Source organism: Apodemus sylvaticus, chromosome 14 (assembly GCF_947179515.1).
Source record: "Apodemus sylvaticus chromosome 14, mApoSyl1.1, whole genome shotgun sequence".
In the NCBI taxonomy this organism is placed as follows: domain Eukaryota; kingdom Metazoa; phylum Chordata; class Mammalia; order Rodentia; family Muridae; genus Apodemus; species Apodemus sylvaticus.
The window spans coordinates 82,427,457-82,452,746 of record NC_067485.1 but is presented as its reverse complement, the minus strand read 5'-3'; the positions used below and the strand labels follow the sequence as shown (position 1 = coordinate 82,452,746).

Here is a 25,290-nt window from a genome sequence, read left to right as displayed (position 1 = left end):
TCTATGACCACATCTTGTTATTTGTATCCCTCAGATATAGTGATGGGGTAGACATGTGATCCTGTGTGTGTGTGTGTGTGTGTGTGTGTGTGTGTGTGTGTGTGAAAGAGAGAGAGAGAGAGAGAGAGAGAGAGATGCATGTAGAAGCAAGATGTCACAGTGTTTGTCATTATTTAAGCTCTATCCATCTTTCTTTGATCATCTCTCATTGGCCTGGAGCCTCAAAATGAGGCCAGGCGAGGCCAGGCTGACTGGCCAACCAGCTCCAGGTGTCCTTCTATCTCTGCCTCTAATGAAATTACAAAAAGACACACGCTTCACTGTGGCCAGGGCACAGCAAAGGCTATACTGTGGTCAACAAGATTTCCTTTGAACTCCAGTTCTTCTCACTCTTCCCAAAGCCTCTTCACATTAGCCTGCAAAAGTTGCACTACTAGGCAAATATTTAAAACATTTGCATTTAAAAAATAATGTTCATGCCACAAACTTTAGGACCCCATTCCATCAATAGACTTGTTCCCTTTGCTCATTGAGAAGGGACAGGGAAGATTCAGAATCCTTAAAGTTCTTAATGAAGTAAAGGAATCACCCAAACCAAGGAGTTGCGATCATCTGGGAGTTACCCAGCAGTGTAAGTGGAAAAGCCAGACCCTGCAGGAGCTTCAACACAGATCTTAACTGTAGTACTCTTCTTTCTCATCCTGGCAGCATACGTAGGAGAGAAACATGGCTGTGAATGAGACTTGATGCATGCTCCCACAGAACAGAGATTGCTGATGAAGCATTCTTTTCTTGCCTGGACAGACCTGCTCTGGTTTTCACTATTTGATTCCTTCCTCATTGGAGTTCTTCACGTTCCCCATATTGGTATCACAGAGTCATGTGGCCTGGAGTTTGTGGCGCTGGGTAAAGACATTTAAGATTGGATTCTCAAGGAGATATAGAATATCCATGTCCACTTCCACAGGAAATTATATGTCTGTCTGTCTATCTATCTATCTATCTATCTATCTCTCCTAAGACAATCAAAAGGTATATCATGATGCCACTAAAAAATTGTTCATGTGTGTGGAAAGTAGAATAGCTTTGATTTCCATCAGCAAGGGAGGGTCTAAATGATATGTGGTATGCTTGTAAACAAATGCAGCATTACTAACCAATCAATGGAATGAGCTGCAGGTGCTTTCAGTCACATTAATGGATCTCACAGATGTGCTGCCCAACAGAAGCTAGGAACAGGCAAAATATAATCGATACGTTTTGAAAATTCTTTCAAATACAGTTTATACGTTTATTTATTTGTGTTCATTAGTTAATTTATTCACTTTACACACAGGTTACAAACTGCACCCTTCTCCCAGTGTCCCCTCATTTAGTCAGTACCCCTACGTCCTCCCCTTTCCCGTGAGAAAGCAGAAGCCCACTCCTGTGTATTAACCCACCCTAACATATGAAGTACCTGCAGGGCTAAATGCATCCTCTCCCACTGAGGCCAGACAAGGTGGCCCAATAAGGGGAACAGGAAACACGGGCGGGGAACAGGAAACACGGGCAGGCAACAGTCAGGGACAGTCCCTGCTACAGTTGATGGGGGACCTACATGAAGACCAAGCTACACATCTGTTTGATATGTGTAGAGGGGTCTATGTCAGAGCCAGGCTTGCTCTTTGATTGGTGGTTCAGTCTCTGGGAGCCCGCAAGGGTTTAGGCCAGTGGATTCTGTTGGTCTTCTTATGTAGTCCATATCTTCTCTACGTCTCTTGATCCTCCCCCACAACTCTTCCAGAAGACACTCTGAGCTCCAAATTGGATCGAGCCTCTCAGAAGACAGCCATACTAGGCTCCTATCTGCAAGCATAACAGAGTGCCTTGAAGAGTATCAGGGATTGGTGATTGCCCATGGGATGAGTCTCAAGCTAGGCCATTCAGTGGTTGATCATTCCCTTGGTCTCTGCTCCATCACTGTCTCTGCACTTCTTTTAGGCAAGACAAATTTGGGGTCGATATTTTTGGGGGTGGGTTGATGTATTTTTATGTGAATAGGCATTTTGCCTGCCTGTTTCTGTCAACCACAACCATGTAGTACTCATGGATGCCAGAAGGGGGCATCAGGTCTCTGTATAACAGAACTTTGTAACCCACCAAGAAGTTTCTGGAAGCAAAGCTTGGTCCAGTGGAAAAGGAGATGATGCTCTGAAGAGCCAAGCGATCTCTTCTGTCCTCTTACATACTTCCTAGTAAACACCTTCTTCAGACTCCAAATTGATAGACATTGATTCTAGAATATTAGAAAGCATAAAGAAAAGTTAATAATCACAGTAACCATTTCTTTTAAAAGAATGAAGTTTTATAAATTTCAGCCTGGCCTGGTATATAATACACATGAATTGGTAACTTGACATTAAAATTATCGTGTATTCTAGTGCCATATGTTCTGTATTTGTGGAAATCTATATATTTTAGGTTTAATTGAATAAAAAAATCTACCTCATCAATACTTTAATATTACTCTCCTGCTCTAAATTTCATAATAATTTGATTATTTTCAAATAGTTCTTTTATGAATGTTGAAAGAGGACATAAAATATAAAATATTGACCTAAATTTTAGCATTTTATTTATAGTTATCTAAAATCTGGGACTGGAAAAAAATGGTACAGTGCTTAAGAATGATTGGTATGAAGTCATAGAACCAGTGTTTTTATCCCAGTAGCTATATAAAGAGTTAGGTCTAACATGAATGCTGGATATTACAGCCAAAAATGATTGGACGCATTCTTCTGGTACACTCAGTATATGTACAAAAATATTTAACATTTGAAGCAAATATTTCAAAGTGACCTAAGAAATGAACACATTAGTAATCTTTAACCCATGTTGATTGTTTCAGGAAAAAAATCTAGTAACTGCCAATTTTTATCAACCACTAAGCACTATTCTGTGCTGTTACATTTACTGTTTATTTCAGAATAAGAATTCTATCAAGAGCAATAGAAAATTCAGGAAAAAGTTGCAGGGATAAGTTTCAAAAAGTTTAAATTTTTCAAGTTTGAATTGCCAGATGCTGGAAAGAACCCAGGTATCCCTCAACAGAAGAGTGGATGCAAAAAATGTGGTATATCTACACAATGGAGTACTATTCAGCCATTAGAAACAATGAATTCATGAAATTCTTAGGCAAATGAATGGAGCTAGAGAACATCATACTAAGTGAGGTAACCCAGACTCAAAAGGTGAATCATGGTATGCACTCACTAATAAGTGGATATTAACCTAGAAACCTGGAATACCCAAAACATAATCTACACATCAAATGAGGTACAAGAAGAAAGGAAGAGTGGCCCCTTGTTCTGGAAAGACTCAGTGTAGCAGTATTCAGCAAAACCAGAAAGGGGTGGGTGGGAGGACAGGGGGACAGAGGGGGCTTACAGGACTTTCGGGGAGTGGGGGGGGGGGGCTAGGAAAGGGGAAATCATTTGAAATGTAAATTAAAAATATATAGAATAAAAAAAAGAAAGAGGACATAAAATATAAAATATAGACCTAAATTATAACATTTTATTTATAGTTATCTAAAATCTGGGACTGGAAAAAATGGTACAGTGCTTAAGAATGATTGGTATGAAGTCATAGAGCCAGTGTTTTTATCCCAGTAGCCATATAAAGAGTTAGGTCTAACATGAATGCTGGATATTACAGCCAAAAATGATTGGACACATTCTTCTGGTACACTCAGTATATGTACAAAAATATTTAACATTTGAAGCAAATATTTCAAACTGACCTAAGAAATGAACACATTAGTAATCTTTAACTCATGTTGATTATTTCAGGGAAAAAATTCAGTAACTGCCAATTTTTTATCAACCACTAAGCACTATTCTGTGCTGTTACATTTACTGTTTATTTCAGAATAACAATTCTATCAAGAGCGATAGAAAAATTCAGGAAAAAGTTGCAGGGATAAATTTCAAAAAGTTTTAATTTTTCAAGTTTGATTGTTGATATCTTTTTTAAATAAAATTCTGAGAAGACTAAATTTAGTTCATGAGATATTTTTCCACTAAGTAATTTATTTATTCACTTTACATTTTGATTGCTGTCTCTGCTCCTGGTCCACACTGCCCTACACCCAAGTCTTTTACAAAGTCCCTTTCCATGGGTCCTCTCTCTAGTTGCTCCAATGGGAACCCTATGATCATTCTATTGGTTGGCTGTGAGCCATGGGTGTTTTGATCCACTTTCTAATAAGGATCAAAGTATCTAAACTTTGGTGTTCCTTTATCTTGAGCTTCATGTGGTCTGTGGGTTGTATCTTGGGTATTCCAGGATTTGGGGCTAATATCCACTTACCAGTGAGAGCATACCATGTGTGTTCTTTTGTGATTGAGTTACCTCATTCAGGATGATATTTTCTAGTTCCATCCATTTGCCTAGGAGTTTCATGGTCATTGCTTTTAATAGCTGAGTAGTACTCCATTGTGTAAATACACCACATTTTCTGTATCCATTCCTCTGTTGAAGAACATCTGGGTTCTTTCCAGCTTCTGGTTATTATAAAAAAGGCTGCGATGAATATAGTGGAGCATGCATCCTTATTACATGTTGAAGCATCTTCTGGGTATATGCCCAGGAGTGGTATAGCTGGGTCCTCAGGTAGTGATATGTCCAATTTTCTGAGGAACTGCCAAACTGATTTCCAGAGTGCTTTTACCAGCTTGCAATCCCACCAGCAATGGAGGAGTACTCCTCTTTCTCCACGTCCTCTCCAGGGTTTGCTGTCCCCTGAGTTTTTGATCTTGGCCAGACTGACTGGTGTGTGGTGGAATCTTAATGTGTGTTTTGATTTGTATTTCCCTGATAATTAAGGATGTTGAACATTTCTTTAGGTGTTTCTCAGATACCAGTATTCCTCAATTGAGATTCTTTGTTTGGTTCAGTACACAATTATTTAATAGGGTTCTTTGTTTCTCTGAAGTGTAATTTCTTGAATTCTTTGGATATCTTGAATATTACCCATCTATCAGATGTAGGATTAGAAAAGATTTTTGCCCAATCTTTTGGTTGCCATTTTGTCCTATTGACAGTGTCCTTTGCCTTACAGAAGCTTTGCAATTTTATGAGGTCCCATTTGTCAATCCTTGATCTTAGAGCATAAGCTATTGGTATTCTAGTCAGGAAATTTTCCCATGTGCTTCAGGTTCTTCCCCACTTCCTCTTCTATTAGATTCAGTGTATCTGGTTTTATGTGGAGGTCCTTGATCCACTTGGACTTGAGCTTTGTACAAGGAGATAAGAATGCATCAATTTGCATCATTCTACATCTTGACTGCCAGTTGACCCAGCACTATTTGTTAAAAATGCTGTCTTTTTTCCACTGAATGTTTTTAACTCCTTTATCAAAGATCAAGTGGCCATAGGCATGAGGGTTCCTTTCTAGGTCTTCAATTCTATTCCATTAATCTACCTACCTGTCACTGTAACAATACCATGCAATTTTTAATCACTGTTGCTCTGTAGTATAGCTTGAGGTCAGGGATGGCGGTTCCACTAGAAGTTCTTTTATTGTTGAGAAAAGTTTTCACTATCCTGGGTTTTTTGTTATTCCAGATAAATTTGGAAATTGCTCTTTCTAACTCTATGAAGAATTGAGTTAGAATTTTGATGGAGATTGCATTCAATCTGTAGATTGCTTTAGTCAAGACAGTCATTTTTACTATATTAATCCTGCCAATCTATGAGCATGAGAGATCTTTCCATCTTCTGAGATCTTCAATTTCTTTCTTCAGAGACTTGAAGTTCTTGTCATACAGATCTTTCCCTTGTTTGGTTAGAATCACACCAAGGTATTTTACATTATTTGTGACTATTGTGAAGGGTGCCGTTTCCATAATTTCTTTCTCAGTCTCTTTATCCTTTGAGTATAGGAACACTACTGATTTATTTGAGTTAATTTCATATTCAGCCACTTTGCTGAAGTTGTTTATCAGGTTTAGGGGTTCTCTGGTGGAATTTTTGGGGTCACTTATCTATACTGCCATATCATCTGCAAATAGTGATACTTTGACTTCTTCCTTTCCAATCTGAATCACTTTGACCTCCTTTTGTTGTCTAATTGCTCTAGCTAGGACTTCAAGTACTCTATTGAACAGGTAGGGAGAGAGTGAACATCCATGTCTAGTCTATGATTTCAGTTGCATTGCTTCAAGTGTCTCTCCATTTAGTGTGATGTTGGCTAAACCACCAGCCAAAGAGTACACTTGGAGGGACATGTGGTTCCAGCTGCATACGTAGAAGAAGATGACCATTTCAGACATCAATGAAAGGAGAGGCTATTGGTTTCGTGAAGGCTCAATTCCCCAGAATAGCAGAATGCAAGTCAGGTAATTGGGGGGGGGGGTGAGCAGGGGGAAGAGTGATGGGATAGGGGGTTTTTGAAGGAGTAAGGTGGAAAGGGGATACCATTTGAAACATAAATGAAGTATATATCTAATATCAATAAATAATAATAATAATAAAACTAAGCAACAACTCACAAAAAAGTCTCTTCTAAGAGGGTGGAGGAATCCTGGATATCCCCCGACCATGGCACATCAAGTTTCTATAAGGCTAGGTGCATCCTTTCCTACTGAGGTGAGCCAAGGTAACCCAGTTAAGTAAACAGATTCCACACAAAGGCAACAGCTTTAGAGATAGCCCTGCTCCAGTTATCGGGGGATCCAGATGAAGACTGAGCTCAACATCTACTACATTTGTGGAAGTAGGAGGCTAAGTCTAACAAAAGTATGCTCTTTGGTTGGCAGTTCAGTGTTTGAGAGCCCCCGAGGGTCCAGGTTAGTTGGCTTTGTTGGTCTTAATATAGGATTTCTATGTCTTTCAGGATGTTCAAACCTCCCCCACCCCAAATCTTCCACAAGCTTCCCTGAGCTCCATCCAATGTTTGACTGCAGGTCTCTCCATCTGTCTCATTTAGATGCTAGGTTAAGTCTCTCAGAGGTTAGTTATCCTAGCTTCCTATCTGCAAGCATGACAGAGTATCATTAATAGTGTCAGGGATTGGTGCTTGCCCATGTGATAGGTCACAAGCTGCACTGGGTATTCCTTAGCCATCCTCTCAGTCTCTGTTCCATCTTTATCCCTGCCTTTATTGTAGACAGGACAAATTTTGGCTTGAAATATTGTTAGTGGTTTTTTTCCCTATCACATTAAGAACTCAATCTTGCCTTCTTTGTTTTTTATATTGTACGGTATGTTGTAGATCATTATTTTCAGTGATACGTGATCAGCTAGAAGTTTCATAATGGCCAATTGAAAATAAGTGTCTTCAATATTATAATTGTTTAAACAATCTTTTCTCTAATGATATATAATACATGAGATAAAGAAAAGAAAAACCACAGAAAGCAAATGCTTTATCATTATATAGTATTTTATTTGAAATTCACCCTTCATACGGAAATAAGTGTTTTCTCATCTTATATGTGAAATACTGCTTTAAATTTATGACTCCTCCCTTCCATTAGTTGTCCATTAGACAGACAACAGTAGTATTTAAACAGTAGGCACACAACAGCACTGTTAACCATTAGCCAGACAGTAGCTCTGATTTATCATTAGCTGGGGAGTAAAGACAGTTAAACATTAGCCAGTGAGTAGGCATGGCTAACTCCCAGAAAGGGAGTGTCCTTTGTTAATCATTAGACAGGAAGTTGATATATGACGTTTACCCACTTCCCCTTCAGGGCAACAGAAGACTCAGGAAGTGCTTAGCCAGAGGAGTGAGACACAATGAGCTCTGAACAGCAGTGTGTCAAACTAAATGATGGCCACTTCATTCCTGCTCTGGGCTTTGGCACCTATAAACCCAAAGAGGTAAGAATACAGGATTCCCAGTATCTCCAGGCTAGAGCTAATCCAGGTACAAGATAGAAGGTAGTTAGGTTTGCCCTGCATTGGGGTCTGACTGTATCTCCGGCTTGTTGATTGCTCTTGTTAAACAGAGGTTACAGCAGCAGCTGCCATGGGTGGCTATGGGTAGAAGACTGATCTGGTTACCTAGGGAGGGTGCATGAGGATTCAGGCTAAAGAACGGGGTCAGTATTAATGCTTGTTCTTTGCTGGAGAAAGATTCCTGCTCCTGGTGAATCAGTAGGGAGGCAGGCTTAATGGGGAACAAAGGGAAGGCCAAGCACTTCGAACATTTTCTCTGGTGGTGGGTGTTAGTGCAACATATAATGGAGCTACAGTATACATGCCTCACTGGCACTGGGGCATTTGCTATAATTCAGTCAGCGATTTCAGGGATAAGGAGAACGTTTATCTTCCATGTTATTCTTGCTGTCAGCTAGGAGATCAGGGCTTGGCAGGATGTGGCTGTGGTTATTTTTTCCCTTGGATTAACTTTTCTGGACTAGGCTTGCCTGTGAGTTCATTGCTCCCTTTTGGGACCTGTCAGCTCTAAGAATGAACTTGGCTGTGAGTTCTGGGCTTAAAGGAACACACCCATGACCTAACAATTCCAGGCATTATGCTTTTCCTATGTCTGTGTGACACAGCTTGAGAGAGGAGAAGAAAGTCATCAGATTGCTTATTCCCTTTCTTGGTTGCAGTGTGGGAGGGGGCTTCTCTGCTTATGTCCACAATCTATAATACCATTTTTTATTGCAAAAAGTCAAGATGTCAGGAATGAACATTCAGAGGGGCTTCCTGTGGATCAGTAGTTCTCAATCTGTGGGTGAGAACCCCTTTGTAGTTCCAAGACATTGTATATAAGATATCCTGGTCATCAGATATTTACATTATGATACATAACAGTTGCACAATTACGGTAAGTAGAAGAAGCTAAATGATTTTGTGGCTGGGGATCACCACAACATGAGGAACTGTATTGCAGCATTAGGAAGATTGAGAACCACTGGTGTAGAGTAAAGCATGAAAAAATATTTGACAATTTTTTTGGTTTGGTTTTGGAGTAGCCATTAGCATCTTACAGTGACTATTCTACCAGAGCTAAGTGAGGTCCCCCATGTATAAATCTCAACTGTGGGAAACTTACTGGAATTCATAGTGCATCATTATGATGGGGAGGAGGACTTAGTAAAGATAAGTGTGAATTTTTGTTATTTATTGGTGTATGTTGAATTTATAGCATGGTTGTCCTCAGAACATCAAACATCAAGGTGAACTGTTTGCTAATCTGGAGTGACTTTCTTATTTTCTAGTCCTCCTGAGACCTTTAATTGTGTGATAAAGGACCCCTTCCCTTGACTTCAAATTTATCCTTCTCCTTCCTGTTAGACTCCAGAGAAATCTGGAGATAAGCACAGGATTTGTTACTCTTGCAAGGTTGCACAAAAACCAGAAACAGGTCAAGGCCACTACTGGATCCTCAGCCTTGAGAACTCACAGTGTCCTTCCTTACCCTTGGATAAGTCAGGGCTGGTTTCCAGAAAAGGTGGTAGAAGGCAGAATTTGAGCCCCTGTCTTTTAATGTGAAAAGATTACTGTAGAGATTATTGAAACAATCAGAAAAGTTATTGTGATTGACTTCTTCATCCTTTTGTGTCATATGATTGTATATGATTGTGTGTTGTGAAGACAGTTGGAGGGTGTTAGAGGTCAAAGCTGTCCTCCATTGTTCTCACTTTATTTGTGTGAGGCAGGGTCTCTCACCGAGTCTGTCCTGCTCTGGGATGAGCTCCAGGGCTCACCCTGATGCTCCCTCCTCAAGTACTGTGCCTGCATGGCACACTCTGCTTTATAAGAGAGGTGGGGGTCTAAACTAAGATAGCAAAGTTGTTTGCAAGCATGTTCCTGGGTGAGTCATCTCCCCAGTCTACACCCTAAACCTTTACAAAAACCCAGTCATATCATTATCCAACTCTGGCAGCCAAAGTAATAATTTTAGATTTAATTCTAGCCATGTTATTTTAAAACAAATAATCTTTTGTTGAACATGCTGACACCCGAAATAAATAATCTCTAACATGGGGTAGGCAGGATACTTTAAATGAGGATAAATTCTTACATTAGATTTTTTTTCTGCCTGTAGTTAGGTCTGTCAGACAAAGAGATTGGATATGGAGAAAGACTAACATAGGACAACACTTTCTGCCAAAGTCCCTATTATTAACCTGGCCTTGCTTGGTATCTGTGATCTTTGGTTTCTCGTCCTTTTGTAACAATGTCTAGGCTGGGAGCAAAGAGAAGTGTGTGTGCAACTGTCCTGTCCTAAGCAGACTTCCTTGTGTTCAGTTTGCTTAGTGATCCTAGTACATACATTTAGTGTGACTTCTAGCAGGTCACTGAACACAGGGTGAGCATCCATCAGTGCCTGTGAGTAGCCAGAATTGCACGGATATAGGGAGGTTCATGGACTCAAAAGGCTTGCTATTATTAAGAAAGACTCCAAGAAAGCAATTTTGATTCATTATTCAAATAAGCAACAAAATAAGGGCAAACATTGATTCTGAGAAGATACTTACTTTTCTGTGACAATTACAATAACTCTGGAGATTTCACTGTCTTTCACACAATAGAAAGTGTGTTGAAAGGATCAGGGTACTAGGCTCTTGCCTAACAAGTGGTCTTAGGGTGACATTAAGAGACAAAATTCTTTCTAGTAGTAAACTCCCATGTAGGCTCACTTTGAGGTAGCTCTCAGAACACGCATCTCTAATATCTCCTTTGGTTCCCTCCCTAGGTTGCCAAGAGTAAGTCACTGGAGGCTGCAAACCTAGCTCTAGAGGCTGGGTACCGCCATATTGATACTGCTTATGCATACCAAGTAGAAGAGGAGATAGGACAGGCCATTCAAAGCAAGATTAAAGCAGGTGTTGTAAAGAGAGAAGACCTGTTCATCACTACGAAGGTATAGTATGCAAGTAAGCAAATTATTGAAATATGGTAAGGCAGCAGAAATTATATTATTGCATCAGTTGATTAAAGAACTCAGTTGTGTAAATGGGTAAAGGAGAGTTAAGCAGAATTAACTGTATATGAAAATAATAGAGTTATTTGACATTATTTCATTAGCATGTATTTTATTCCTTGAGTAATGTTATTGATTAATAAAGGAGCTAACATTAACATCAGAAATATAGCTGAGTTCTCATTGTTAAGTAAGAGTAAACACGGAGTTAAGAGGAATGCTTACAACTTTCCTTCAAGTACAATAAATATTTCAGGATTAGGATAAATGAATATGTATATTTGGGTGATCAATTAATCTATCACAACTATCATTCTTCAACATCTGTAGCTTTGGTGCACTTGCTTTCGACCAGAGCTGGTCAAGCCTGCTTTGGAAAAATCATTGAAAAACCTTCAACTGGATTATGTTGATCTTTACATTATGCATTACCCAGTGCCAATGAAGGTAAGTGATTTGTATTGTCAAATGTACATATCTCTGCATAGAGGCATAGATATCATTTTTATGAATAGTCGAGATAAATTTCTGTTATAATTTTATACAATTAATTTATATATTACTAAACTTCTGAGTAGGATCCAGAAAGGAATATTGGATTAAGAAATGTCCAGAATCACAGATTAGAATTAAATTCCAGGAAAACGTGTACTTATACATCATGTACATTGTATTACTAGATATTTGCTTAGGTCTCGTCCCTGTTTTCTCTCTTGGTGGCAAAAGTAGCCTCCAGGCAGTTTCAGTTTCAAGGTCACTAATATTTTGTAGCTTCTCAGAATGTTTCCTTACTTAAATCAGTCTTGGATACAGTCGATACTGGCCTCACATCACTGTCTCTGGGCACACATGTTTCATGTTCATTACTTATCCTGGGTCAGGAGGGATACAAATTCTTAGGTCAAGGCTATGCAATGAAAGGGTTTCCCAATAAACATGAAGCATTTCTATTTCTAAAAGAAAGAGTAGGCAAAATAATACAAGAAGGACTCATTCAGTAGTTCAGAAATATTATTTGAGTGTAGACATTATAAACACATACGCATATATATATGTGTGTGTGTGTGTAACATCATTTAAAGAAAGAGAAGCAATGAGTTTGAGAAACATGCATGGAAAGGATTGGAGGGAGGAAAGGGAAGAAGACTAATGATTTAACAGTATTATAATTTAAAAATTAAAATCATAAGAAAGAAAATATGCAATTATTTACACAATTAATTCAAATGAATACAATAAACTAGGCTCCAAAAAATTAATGAACTCTACAAGCATATCTGTTTTAAACACAGTATACAGAAGATGCCTTATTGCTGTTTACTGTCTTATTTCCAAGATATTCTTTTAAATGTTTCAAAAATGTTTTTAAAATGTTTTAAATGTTTTTAAAAACTTATTTTTGTTTGTTGTAAATGGATATATTTCTCCTGTGCATGTCTGCTTGCTACGTGCATGCCTGGTGCATATGAAAGCCAGAAAAGGGCATTGGTCCCATGGAACTGGAATGGCAGGTAGTGTGACTAACTGTGTAAGTTCTAGAAATTGAACCCAGGTCCTCTGAAAGAGCAGATAGTGCTTAATCACTGAACTATCTCTCCAGCTCCTCCAAAATAGTCTTAAACACATTACTGTAGAAAGGATACGTGTTTCCTGAGATTGTATTAAAGTATCTTCTCTTCCAGTCAGGGGATGACAATTTTCCAGTAGATGAGCAAGGGAAATGTCTATTGGACACTGTGGATTTCTGTGACACATGGGAGGTGAGTACTTTTCCAAATGACATTAAAGCAAGCAGAGGAAGGGAGAATCAGCTCACTTTCCCCGTGGGTGTAGAGACTCATTTTACTCATAAATATTTGCTGGAGTGGAAGGGGTGGAATGCATTTCTAAAAATGTAAGAGGTGAAATGAAGAAGGGCACAGGACAAGAGGCATAGGGGTATTTTATCACCTTATATAGCAAGAATATCCTTGATTTTCTAGTGATGCTACAGAAATTCCTCTTTGGCTGACACCTTCAGCTTTATTATCATCCTCATCTTGACTTCTTGAATTTAAATCCATGGATCACTGGCCAATACACCCCTCCCACCTTTAGTGTCTGTGGTCAATGTAGGGTCTTGTATACACTGAGAAGTGTTCTACCACTGAACAATGTCTATTCTGAACGACTTTTTCCTTTTACTCGGCCTTGTTATGTTTATATCAACGTAGTCTCTTTTAAATATGACCCTTTATTGCCCCTTCTCATCACCAGATGTTGGAGAAGTGTAAGGATGCAGGATTGGTCAAGTCCATTGGGGTGTCTAACTTCAACCACAGGCAGCTAGAGAGACTCCTCAACAAGCCAGGACTGAAGTACAAACCTGTCTGTAACCAGGTGAGGCTCTGCATTCCTCTCCATTGCTCAGTCTTTTCCTTACTTCTGAACTACTGATGCCCACTTAGTTGCAATAGGTCCATGTGATTTTCATCTTGTGCAAAAAAAAAAAAAAAAAATTGTAAGAACAGCCTCATTGTTTCAAAGACACGGGAGATCCTAAACTTAACCTTGGAGTCTTAGGGTATTGGTGAGAAGGGAGACATGCTATGGTGCCCAACTGATAGATGATGTGGAGATTTAACGTTAGTCCATCAAGCAGAAGTGAGGTCAGGGAAAAATGAACTATTCCCTGAAATAAGAAGAATGAGTAGACATGGGAGAGTATATTGAAAAAATGGATAAAGACAAAAATTACTCAGTAGCCAGGATTTATATAGAGTTTATGCTTGTGCCATCTTATTACGGTCCAGTCTCAGAATTCCACTAAGCTTAGTAACTGGTGCCTTTACCCAATGATCCTGCTAGCTGTCCATTAACTATATTTTTGATACAAAAACTTGGCAGGTTAAATGTTATCAGAAGAATGCTGCCAAATTAGTTCTTTTGTCCTTCAAGAAAAATTTGCAACAGATAGATCTTTTTATTGCATGTGAGAAATTACGTATATTTTATTCTATTTTATTGGCTTTAAACATTTTTATCATCATAATATGAGCATTTGATAAAATCTGATATCTTTTCATCATATTCTATCATAGGTTGAATGTCATCTTTATTTGAACCAGAGTAAGCTACTGGATTACTGCAAATCAAAAGACATTGTTCTAGTTGCTTATGGTGCTCTGGGAACCCAACGATATAAAGAATGGTAATAATATATAAAAAGAAAACCTGAAGGAAGACTGTTAATTAGAACACCAACACTCAATTCTCAGGGAGAGGGGAATCTTTCTTTAGAAGAACCTGGTGAAGCAGTTTCTTAGTTTCTTTTCCTGCTGCTCTGATGAAATACTCTGACAAAAGCTACTTAAGGGAGAAAGGGCTTACTATGGTTCACAATTCAAGGGCACAGAAAATAAAAGGAGGAAGTCAAGGTGTCAGGAACTTGAAGTAGAAGATCATTTCTCCTTATTATCAAGATGCAGAGAATGGTGGACACTAAGACCCAGATCACTCTCTCCCTTTCTACAGCCAGGATTCCCCGCTCAGGGAAATGGTCCCAGCCATAATTGAAATGGGTCTTCCCACATCAATTTTTATAATAAGGAAAAAGGCATCTAAGAGACTCATCTTACAAGTTATTCTAGATTTTCTCCTTTTGAGAATTACCCATATCCATCACACACAGTCTAGAATGAGCCCTCTACTGTGTTTTGAAGTACTGTGATATAACAAAAAACTTGACCTCATGAGCTCATTCCTACTTTCCTTCTAGGGTGGACCAGAACTCCCCAGTTCTGTTGAATGATCCAGTTCTTTGTGATGTGGCCAAAAAGAACAAGCGAAGCCCTGCCCTGATTGCACTTCGATACTTGTTTCAGCGTGGGGTCGTGCCCCTGGCCCAGAGTTTCAAAGAGAATGAGATGAGAGAGAATTTGCAGGTGATGGGCTACAGTCCTTTGGGTTCTTATACAGGATCTTCCATATGCTTGCTTCCTTCAAATTTATCAGAATATGTTTAAGATTAAGCTCATATCCAAGATTAAGCTCATATCCCTAGCATTTCTTAGGCATGTGAGTTTTTAAGAGCATTGAGAAATGTTTTGACTATGACATAAACCCACCATGACTTGACAGGTTTAGTGCTGGAAACAATGTAGAATTTGGTTTGCATTGTCAGTCAAGTGCTGTGTACCTCTTTCCCATGGACTTCTTTCTTTTTTGAAATGAGGGATCTAGACTCAGTAATTTTGACTCTAGAAATTCCTATGGTTTTACTATTTTTCCCTGCACACTCAAATATTCTAATACTCATACATATGGATACATGCAAACATACACGTACACACATATACATAGGCACACACACACACACACAGAGACAGAGACAGAGACAGAGACAGAGAGAGAGAGAGAGACAGAGAGAGACTGGGTAGTTGTATATTCCTGTCATAGTCATTTACTTTAGTTATTTTTTTAAATATCATGTATATTTTATCATAGTACAACATATTATCAGTTACTATGAAAGCTAATTTTAAGTAGAAATTTAACAAGTAGAACTTTTATTTACATTAGTTTTTGTTGATATAAAAACTTGACTTACTTCAGCCTGAACCTAGTAAAAATTATCTGTCTACACTGTGTCCCTTCACATATCTTTGAAGAACTATTGTCTGTATTTGCAGGATGATAAGGCCTCTCAAGCTCAGGTGGCTGATTGACATTTTCCTCACTTCCATATATATTTCATACAATGGGCAAGTTTCTCAGGTTTTACTCTTGCAGTTAGCTCTAAACCAAGGCAATGAGAGCCCTTTTACAGCAAACACAGAGTTGACCTGTGTTTGGTGTGTAATGATGAAATGTCCAGTGGAATTAACACAACAGCCAAGATTCCAGGGGTAGGAAAGAGACACCATATGAACAGTGTGCAGACCAAGAACTGTGGATTATAATCAGTCTGCTGCATTTCGATAGTCTCAATTATATTTATTATATAATACAGAAGTGTTTGCAGAAGTGTTATCTTCTTCCAATTTTTTCTTGTTTTCATTTTCATTTCATTATTTTCTGAACAAAGGGTAATTACTACAGTCATCAATCTTCACACTTTTACTACATGATTGAGCTCACATCTTTTTGCTTGTTAGAAAAGAGTCTACTTTCCTATTTTACCAAGGGTTTGTATTATTTCCCCATAAACTGTTCTCTCAAATGCAGTTGTTATGGTTTGTGAAATACAAATCCACATATGAATGTAATTTTTAAATAACTTATTCAGAGTAATTGCATTTATGAGTTTTTCCCTGTTCAATTAATTTATTTAATCTTGTCCAGCATCCAGATTGTACTTAATATTAGATTTATCAATTGTTAACTCTTGACAAATTTCCTTGTCCCAATCTTTAATTTTATCTCCTCTGCATATTGTTAAAACACCAAGGGACTTAACAATGTGTATGTTTTAAGATGTGAGCATATATTGCAAATCATTTTAAAGCAAAATCATCTCAAATTTAAATACAAACATCCTTAAAGCCTCTTTTGTTCTACATGAATTTGGTTAAGTCTTAACTTGCATAATATTGAAAAAGCATTGTTTGCATTTTAAATATTTATTGATGGATCACAGAAATCTAACTCCCCATACAAGTCAAGGATTTCTATGAGGCACTTAAAGAATTTGCTCTAGATTTCTTGGAAACTATGCACAGTGGTCTTTTTATAATATAAGCTTTTCTTTTCTCTCAAGCTATTCTTGAGATTACCTATGGTCTGTGGGATTATGCAATTTTAAAAATCTCAAAGTCAAATTCTTTCATTGTTACTTGGTATTGATTAACCATGGTTGTTCTGATAAACAATGTTCATCATTTTTTATGATGAACATACTAATTATTTTGCTTTTGAGACTTAAAATGTGAGTCATTCTAATTCTAAAACCTTTGGACTTTTATGACAGATTTTTGGATTTCATCTGTCTCCTGAGGACATGAAAATACTAGATGGCCTGAACAAAAACTTTCGGTACCTTGCAGCGGAGTTGTAAGTAATGTTGAGGAAGACCACAGCTTAGTGTGTTTCACTCCAAGTGGTTTGTTCCCTCTTTCATTCATGTTGGTTCAGAAACTAAATTCCTATTTGTCTGCTCATGTTTCCCATGGAGAGAGTTAATATAATATTTGCTTATAAATTTCTGAAATACGGACACAACAGCACAAAACACAGAGAAGTCATATTCAAAAATGAGAAGAGACCCTTCTGGAAAAAGAGCTTTAATAGCCATGCAAAGATCTTTAATTTCCCTTTATGCTCTTATGGTTACAGGATTTGATATTGGACATAGATTTGTTGCAGAATATTTCATTATTCTGTGAAGCCCAAGATTGTGCTTACTGGAAAACATATACCTTTTTTTGATGTTTAGCAATTTTTTTCTTTATTGATATATTTTTCTTATTTACATTTCAAATGATTTCCCCTTTTCTGGGTCCCCACTCCCTGCAAGTCCCATAAGCCCTCTTCCCTCCCCCTGTTCCTCCATCTACCCCTTCCCACTTCCCTGTTCTGGCATTCCCCAATACTGTTGCATTGAGTCTTTCCAGAACCAGGGGCAACTCCTCCATTATTTTAGGACATCATTTAATATGTGGATTATGTCTTGGGTATTCAAAGTTTCTAGGCTAATATCCACTTATCAGTGAGTGCATACCATGAGTGATCTTTTGAGACTGTGTTACCTCACTTAGTATGATGTTCTCCAGCTCCATCCATTTGTCTAAGAATTTCATGAATTCATTGTTTCTAATGGCTGAAACATTGTGGAAATATACCACTTTTTTTTATCCATTCCTCCATGGACAGACACCTGGGGTTCTTTCCAGCTTCTGGCTACTACAAATAGGGCTGCTATGAACATAGTGGAGCATGTGTCCTTATTGCATGCTGAAGAATCCTCTGGGAATATGTCCAGGAGTGGTATAGCAGGGTCCTCAGGAAGTGTCATGCCCAGTTTTCTGAGGAACCACCAGACTGATTTCCAAAGTGATTGCACCATCTTGCAATCCCACCAGCAGTGGAGGAGTGTTCCTCTTTCTCCACATCCTCACCAGCACCTGCTGTCTCCTGAGTTTTTGACCTTAGCCATTCTGACTGGTGTGAGGTGAAATCTCAGGGTTGTTTTGATTTGCATTTCCCTAATGATTAATGATGTTGAACATTTCTTAAGGTGTTTCTCAGCCCTCTGAAGTTTTTCATGTGAAAATTCTTTGTTTAGCTGCATACCCCACTTTTTAATGGGGTTATTTGGTTCTCTGGGTTCTACTTTCTCGAGTTCTTTGTATATATTAGATATTAGCCCTCTGTCAGATTTAGGGTTGGTGAAGATCCTTTCCCAATCTGTTGGTTGATGTTTTGTCCTTTTGACAGTTTCCTTTGCCTTACAGAAACTTTGTAGTTTTCTGAGGTCCCATTTGTCAATTCTTGATCTTATAGCGTAAGCTATTGGTGTTCTATTCAGGAACTTTTCCCCTGTGCCCATGTCCTCAAGGGTCTTCCCCAGTTTCTTTTCTATTAGTTTCAGTGTGTCAGGTTTTGTGTGGAGGTCCTTGATCCATTTGGAGTTGAGCTTGGTACAAGGAGATAAGAATGGATCGATTCGCATTCTTCTGCATGCTGACTTCCAATTGAACCAGCACCATTTGTTGAAAAGACTATCTTTTTTCCACTGGATACTTTCAGCTCCTTTGTTGAAGATCAAGTGACCATAGGTGTGTTGGTTCATTTCTGGGTCTTCAATCCTATTCCATTGATCCGCTTGCCTGACGTTGTACCAATACCATGCAGTTTTTATCACTATTGCTCTGCAGTAAAGTTTGAGGTCTGGGATACTGAATGTCCCTGAAGTTCTTTTACTGTTGAGAATAGTTTTAGCTGTCCTGTTTTTTTTTTGTTGTTGTTGTTGTTGTTGTTGTTGTTATTCCAGATGAATTTGAGAATTGCTCTTTCTAGCTCTATGAAGAACTGGGTTGGGATTTTTATGGGGATATCATTGAATCTGTAGATTGCCTTTTGCAAGATGGCCATTTTAACTATCTTAATCCTGCCAATCCACGAGCATGGAAGATTTTTCCAATTTCTTAGATCTTCTTCGATTTCCTTCTTCAGAGATCTGAAGTTTTTGTCATATAGGTCTTTCACTTGTTTGGTTAGAGTCACACCAAGATACTTTATGCTGTTTGTGGCTATTGTGAACGGTGTCATTTCCCTAATTTCTTTCTCAGTCTGCTTATCCTTTGAGTATATAAAGGCTACTGATTTGCTTGCGTTGATTTTGTAGCCAGCCACTTTGCTGAAGTTGTTTATCAGCTATAGGAGTTCTCTAGTTGAGTTTTTTGGGTCACTTAAGTATACTACCATATCATCTGCAAATAGTGATACTTTGACTTCTTCCTTTCCAATTTGTATCCCTTTGACCTCCTTATGTTGTCTAATTGCTCTAGCTAGGACTTCAAGAACTATATTGAAAAGATATGGAGAGAGGGGGCAGCCTTGTCTAGTCCCTGATTTTAGTGGGATTGCTTCAAGTTTCTCTCCATTTAATTTGATGTTGGCTACCGGTTTGCTGTATATTGCTTTTACTATGTTTAGATATGGGCCTTGAATTCCTGTCCTTTCCAACACTTTTAGCATGAAAAGGTGCTGAATTTTGTCAAATGCTTTTTCAACATCTAATGAAATGATCATGTGTTTTTTTTTCTTTGAGTTTGTTTATGTAGTAGATAGCATTTATGGATTTCCTTATATTGAACCATCCCTGCATCCCTGGGATGAAGCCTACTTGATCATGGCGGATGATCATTTTGATGTGTTCTTGGATTCGGTGGGCAAGAATTTTACTGAGTATTTTTGCATCGATATTCGTAAGGGAAATTGGCCTGAAATTCTCTTTCTTAGTTGGATCTTTGTGTGGTTTGGGTAGTGTTCCCTCTGTTTTTATTTGGTGGAATAGTTTGAAGAGTATTGGTGTTAAGTCATCTTTGAAGGTCTGATAGAATTCTGCACTGAAACCTCTGGTACTGTCCTTCTTTGGTCAGAAAGCTATCTATGACCCCTTCTATTTCTTTAGGGGTTATGTGTCTGATTAGATGGTCTATTTGATCCTGGTTTAATTTTGGTAATTGGTATCTGTCTAAGAAAATGTCCATTTCCTCCAGATTCTCCAGTTGTGCTGAGCACAGGTTTTTGTAGTAGGATCTGATTTTTTGAATTTCCTTGGTTTCTGTTGTATTATCTCCCTTTTCATTGCTAATTTTGTTAATTTGGATACTTTCTCTGTGCCCTTTGCTTAGTCTGGCTAAGGGTTTATCTATCTTGTTGATTTTTTCAAAGAACCAGCTTTTGGTCTTGTTGATTCTTTGTATGGTTCTCTTGGTTTCTACTTGATTGATTTCAGCCCTGAGTTTGATGGTTTCCTGTCTTCTTCTCCTCCTGGGTGAATTAGCTTCTTCTTGTTCCAGGGCTTTCAGTTGTTCCATTAATCTTCTAGTGTATGCTCTCTCGAATTTCTTTTTGGAGGCACTCAAAGCTATGAGTTTTCCACTTAGTACTGCTTTCATTGTGTCCCATAGATTTGTGTATGTTGTGCCTTCATTTTCATTAAATTCTAAGAAATCTTTGATCTCTTTCTTTATTTCTTCCTTGACCAAGTTATCATTGAGTAGAGTATTGTTCAGTTTCCATGTGTATGTGGGCTTTATGTTGTTTTTATTGTTATTAAAGACCACTTTTACTCCACAGTGATCTGATGGGAGGCATGGGATTAGTTCAATCTTCTTATATTTGTTGTGGTCTGTCTTGTGACCTACTATATGATCGATTTTGGAGAAGGTACCATGAGGTGCTGAGAAAAAGGTATATTCTTTTGCTTTAGGATGAAAAGTTCTACATATATCTGTTAAATCCAATTGGTCCAAAGCTTCAATTAATTTCACTGTCTCCCTGTTTAATTTCTGTTTTCCTGATAGGTCCATTGGTAAGAGTGGAGTGTTGAAGTCACCCACAATTATTGTGTTAGGTGCAATGTGTGCTTTTTCTTTTATGAATGAGAGTACCCTTGTATTTGGGGCATAGATGTTCAGGATTGAGAGTTCTTCTTGTTGCATTTTTCCTTTGACCAGTAAGAAGTGACCTTCCATGTCTCTTTTAATGACTTTAGGTTGAAAGTCAATTTTATCTGATATTAGAATGGCAAATCTGGCTTGTTTCCTGGGACCATTTGCTTGTAGAATTGTCTTCCAGTCTTTTACTCTAAGGTAGTTTTTGTCTTTGACACTGAGGTGTGTTTCCTGTATGCAGCAAAATGTAGGGTCCTGGTTATGTATCCAGTCTGTTAGTCTATGTCTTTTTATTGGGGAATTGAGTCCATTGATGTTAAGAGATATTAAGGAGTAGTGGTTATTGCTTCCTATCATTTTTTATTTTAATTTTATACATGTGTGGTTATCTTCTTTTGGGTTTGATGAAAGAAGCTTAATATCCTGCTTTTTCCAGGGTATAGTTTCCCTCGTTGTAATGGTGTTTTCCCCCTATTATCCTTTGTAGGGCTGGGTTTGTGGAAAGATATTGTGTAAATTTGGTTTTGTAATGGAATATCTTGGTTTCTCCATCTATAGTAATTGAGAGTTTCACTGGGTATAGTGGTCTCGGCTGGCATTTGTGTTCTCTTAGAGTCTGCATGAGCTTCGCCCAGGATCTTCTAGCTTTCATGGTCTCTGGTGAGAAGTCTGGTATAATTCTGATAGGCCTTCCTTTATATGTTACTTGCCCTTTTTCTCTTACTGCCCTAAGTATTCTTTCTTTGTTTAGTACATTTGGGGTTTTGATTATTATGTGACAGGAGGTAGTTCTGTTCTGGTCCAGTCTGTTTGGAGTTCTGTAGGCTTCTTGTATATTCATGGGCATCTCTCTCTTTAGGTTAGAGAAGTTTTCTTCCATAATTTTGTTGAAGATATTTGCTTGCCCTTTAAGTTGTAAATCTTCACTCTCATCAATGCCTATAATCCTTAGATTTGGCTTTCTCGTTGTGTCCTGGATTTCCTGGATGTTTTGGGTTACAAGCTTTTTGCACTTTGCATTTTCTTTAACTGTTGAGTTCATGGTTTCTATGTTATCTTCGGCATCTGAGATTCTTTGTTCTATCTCTTGTATTCTGTTATTGATATTTGCGTCTATGATCCCTGATTTCTTCCCAAGGTTTTCTCCCTTTGTGATTACTTAGTTGTTTCTACTTCTGTTTTTACATCCTGGAAGTTTTTGTTCAGTTTGGTCATTTGCTTATTTGTGTTTTCCTCTAATTCTTTAAGAGATTTTTGTTTTTCCTCTTTCATGACTTCTGCCTGTTGATCAAACTTCTCCTGTATTTTTTTAAGTGATTTTTGCATTTCCTCCTTATTGGCTACTAATTTCTGACCCATATTCTCCTGAATTTCTTTAAGTGATTTCTGTGTTTCCCTTGTAAGGGCTTCTAGCTTTTGATCATTTTTCTCCTGAATTTCTTTAAGAGATTTATTTATGTCCTTCATGTGTTCCTCTATCAGCATCCTAACCAGTGCTTTTAAATCCAGCTCTTGTTTTTCTGGTGTGTTGGGGTATCCAGGACTTGCTATTGTTGGAGAATTGGGCTCAGATGCTGCCATAATGCCTTGGTTTCTGTTAGTAATGTTCCTACATTTGCCTTTAGCCATCTAGTTCTCCCTGGTGTTAGATGGTCTTATTGTCACTGGCTGGTGCTTCAACCTACTGTGGATCTTTAAGGTTATTTCTGCAACAATGGATGACTGGGTTTCCTCTGGCACAGATTACTGATATGCTGCCTTCCTCTTTTGTGCCTTTGGAGCCCTTCTCATCTTGCCTCAAGCAATGTTATACTTAGGTTGTCAAGGTCAACCAGGTGTTCTCTGTCTGCTCTATTATGGAGTGAAGATGGTGTGGTGGGGTTCACTCCCTCTGTTGATTCTCACATAGGACACAGGTCCCGCGACAGACAGGCTTGCAGATGAACTGCCTATATGTTCAGTTCCTGAGTGCAGGTAGACCCCTGGAGATTTGCACCCCCAGAGATCTAAAGCTCAGGGTGATCCGTACCTAGTGATGCTTTTCTGTCCTGGCAGGGAGCGAATATGGCCATGGGGAATCTCTTCCTCTGCTGCTCTTCTGGCAGGACACAGGGCCCACACCCAGCAGGCTGGCATACAAACCACCTATGTGCTCAGTTCTTTGGCACAGGCAGACCCCTGGCAGTTTGCACCACCAGAGATCTAAAGCTCAGGATGATACAGTACCTCATGACCCTTTTCTGTCCCTGCAGGCAGCGAATATGGCCGCGGGGCTTCTCTCCTGCTGCTCTCCAATCCAAGAGTTTTCTGCCTATTGTAAACAAGGTTAAATGAAGTCAACCTTAGGTCAAGAGGCAGAGCGAGCAACCAGTTGACAGGGAGTCAGTCTGAGCGACCAGGGTTCAATCCCCACATTGGGCATCAAATATTTTTTAACACTATCTCAATCATTCAAATTTACCAGTGAAGACTTGGGAGCCAGATGCTGAAGTGAAAGCCTGCTAGCTCAGAGAGGCAGAGGAAGCATGCAGCTGCCCTTCCACCTCAGCTAATGTCTCAAAAGGAAGCTTTCCTTGATATGATATCCTCTAAAAAAATGCCTCAAACTAAATGTCCTTCCTTTCCACTTCCTGTGCATCTCTCTATCTGTTCCCCTGATTTCCTCTTACCCTCCATGTTTTTTTTTCCAATGTTCACTACCCATCAGCTTGTCGCTTGCTCAGCCTCCTGACCAATGGTTGGCTCTATTTAATTCTCTTTACAATACGCAGAAAGCTCTTGGATTAATGGAGTGATAGAGCTGAGTGATAACAGGTTTTTCCAGTAAACAACAGAATCTTGGGGTTCACAGTGCGATCATGTATCCTGCAACCTAGCTTATGAATGATGACATTATGAATGATGACATGAATGATGACATTATGAATGATGACATTATGAATGATGAAGGATGCACACAATGCACATACATCTATCATCTCCCCAGTACTGTTTATTTATCTGTGTATTTTCCACCTATTCTTAGTAGAAGTAAATACGATAAAGTTTGAAGGAGGATTAAAAGATCTACAATATAAAATTGGCACACATGTATAGTCTAATTATTAATATTTATGTTACTATAGAGCAGAATAAAGACACAAGAAGAGATGTAATTCATTGATTGAATCACTGATATAAATAATAAATATTTCTTCCAAAATTTTAACAATTAATAATTTGTATCACTGCATATTTTGGATTGTTAGTCATATATGCAGGTTTACAAATGTTACTGCTATTTCCTTTGACATGGGAGCCCATTTTATTTACTGACATTCTTTTTCTAACTCGATCTAATACAGTGCATTGTAGATAATGGAAGTGAGTGAATAATTAATGGATTGCTAAGAGTTAAACGAAAGTGGAAGTGGTAGGCATCAGTGCGTGTGGTACGATGTTTTTGTGTTGAACTAAAGATGACATAATGCTTTTCTCCTTTTACTGGAGACTAAAGCTGGAAAGGATTTTGGCATTTCTTTCTTTGATTCATGCATGAAGGAAGCTAAAGGAAATGAATAGTTATGAAGACTGGTCTTTATGATTTCTGTTCTAGGTGAAGGGACATAATTTTAAAAAATTGATAAATGATAGTTTTAAAACATTTCTTATAAAACATTGTAGGTGACTGTAGGAATATCTTACTCTACAACTAATCAGGAAACAAAATAATTAGCTTTTAGCTTGATGGTGGCTTCCTAGATGTTACAGAATTACATTACAGATGCAGAACATAAAGAACCTGTTTGTTTTCATTCCCTATTTAGCCTTGTTGGCCACCCAGAGTATCCATTTTCGGAGGAATATTAACATTAATTTTAACATAATATAATCATGACTTCTTCCTGAAGTTCCTGTGTGTGGACCATGATGCTGGTGATGTGATTCAGATGCTGTTGGATGGACATGTCGTTTCTGATAAATCTGGGTTGCTAAGCAACTCACATTCACCTGAAGCTTTACTTAATGACCACAAAGAAAAGAAATATAATTTTGATGATGCTTTGAAATAAATATACAATTTTTCTCTTCAAAAGGTATTTTCTTTGTTTTTTTTTTCTTTTTGTTGAGTTTCTTGGATCATTGTGACACAAAAATAGCTTTGTTGATAGTTGTAGGTGATGGTGGGAGATAATGAGTGCCATTGTGTAAACATTTCAGGATGGGGTAGGTAGTGTTTTTACTTTGGGTAATGGCTGATAGTCACCATTTATGAGTCTG

The 25,290-nt window shown here is 38.3% G+C and overlaps 1 protein-coding gene across 1 annotated transcript; it reads left to right on the top strand.

The window, feature by feature from the left end:
• Positions 1-7,742: 7,742 nt before the first annotated feature.
• Positions 7,743-25,099, top strand: LOC127665257 (aldo-keto reductase family 1 member C13-like). The gene is made up of 9 exons (XM_052157718.1): positions 7,743-7,872; positions 10,703-10,870; positions 11,261-11,377; positions 12,613-12,690; positions 13,187-13,309; positions 14,011-14,120; positions 14,688-14,853; positions 16,878-16,960; positions 24,837-25,099. Exons 1-9 carry the CDS (start codon positions 7,789-7,791, stop codon positions 24,877-24,879), a joined length of 972 nt encoding a protein of 323 aa, XP_052013678.1. The 5' UTR covers positions 7,743-7,788; the 3' UTR covers positions 24,880-25,099.
• Positions 25,100-25,290: the final 191 nt, after the last annotated feature.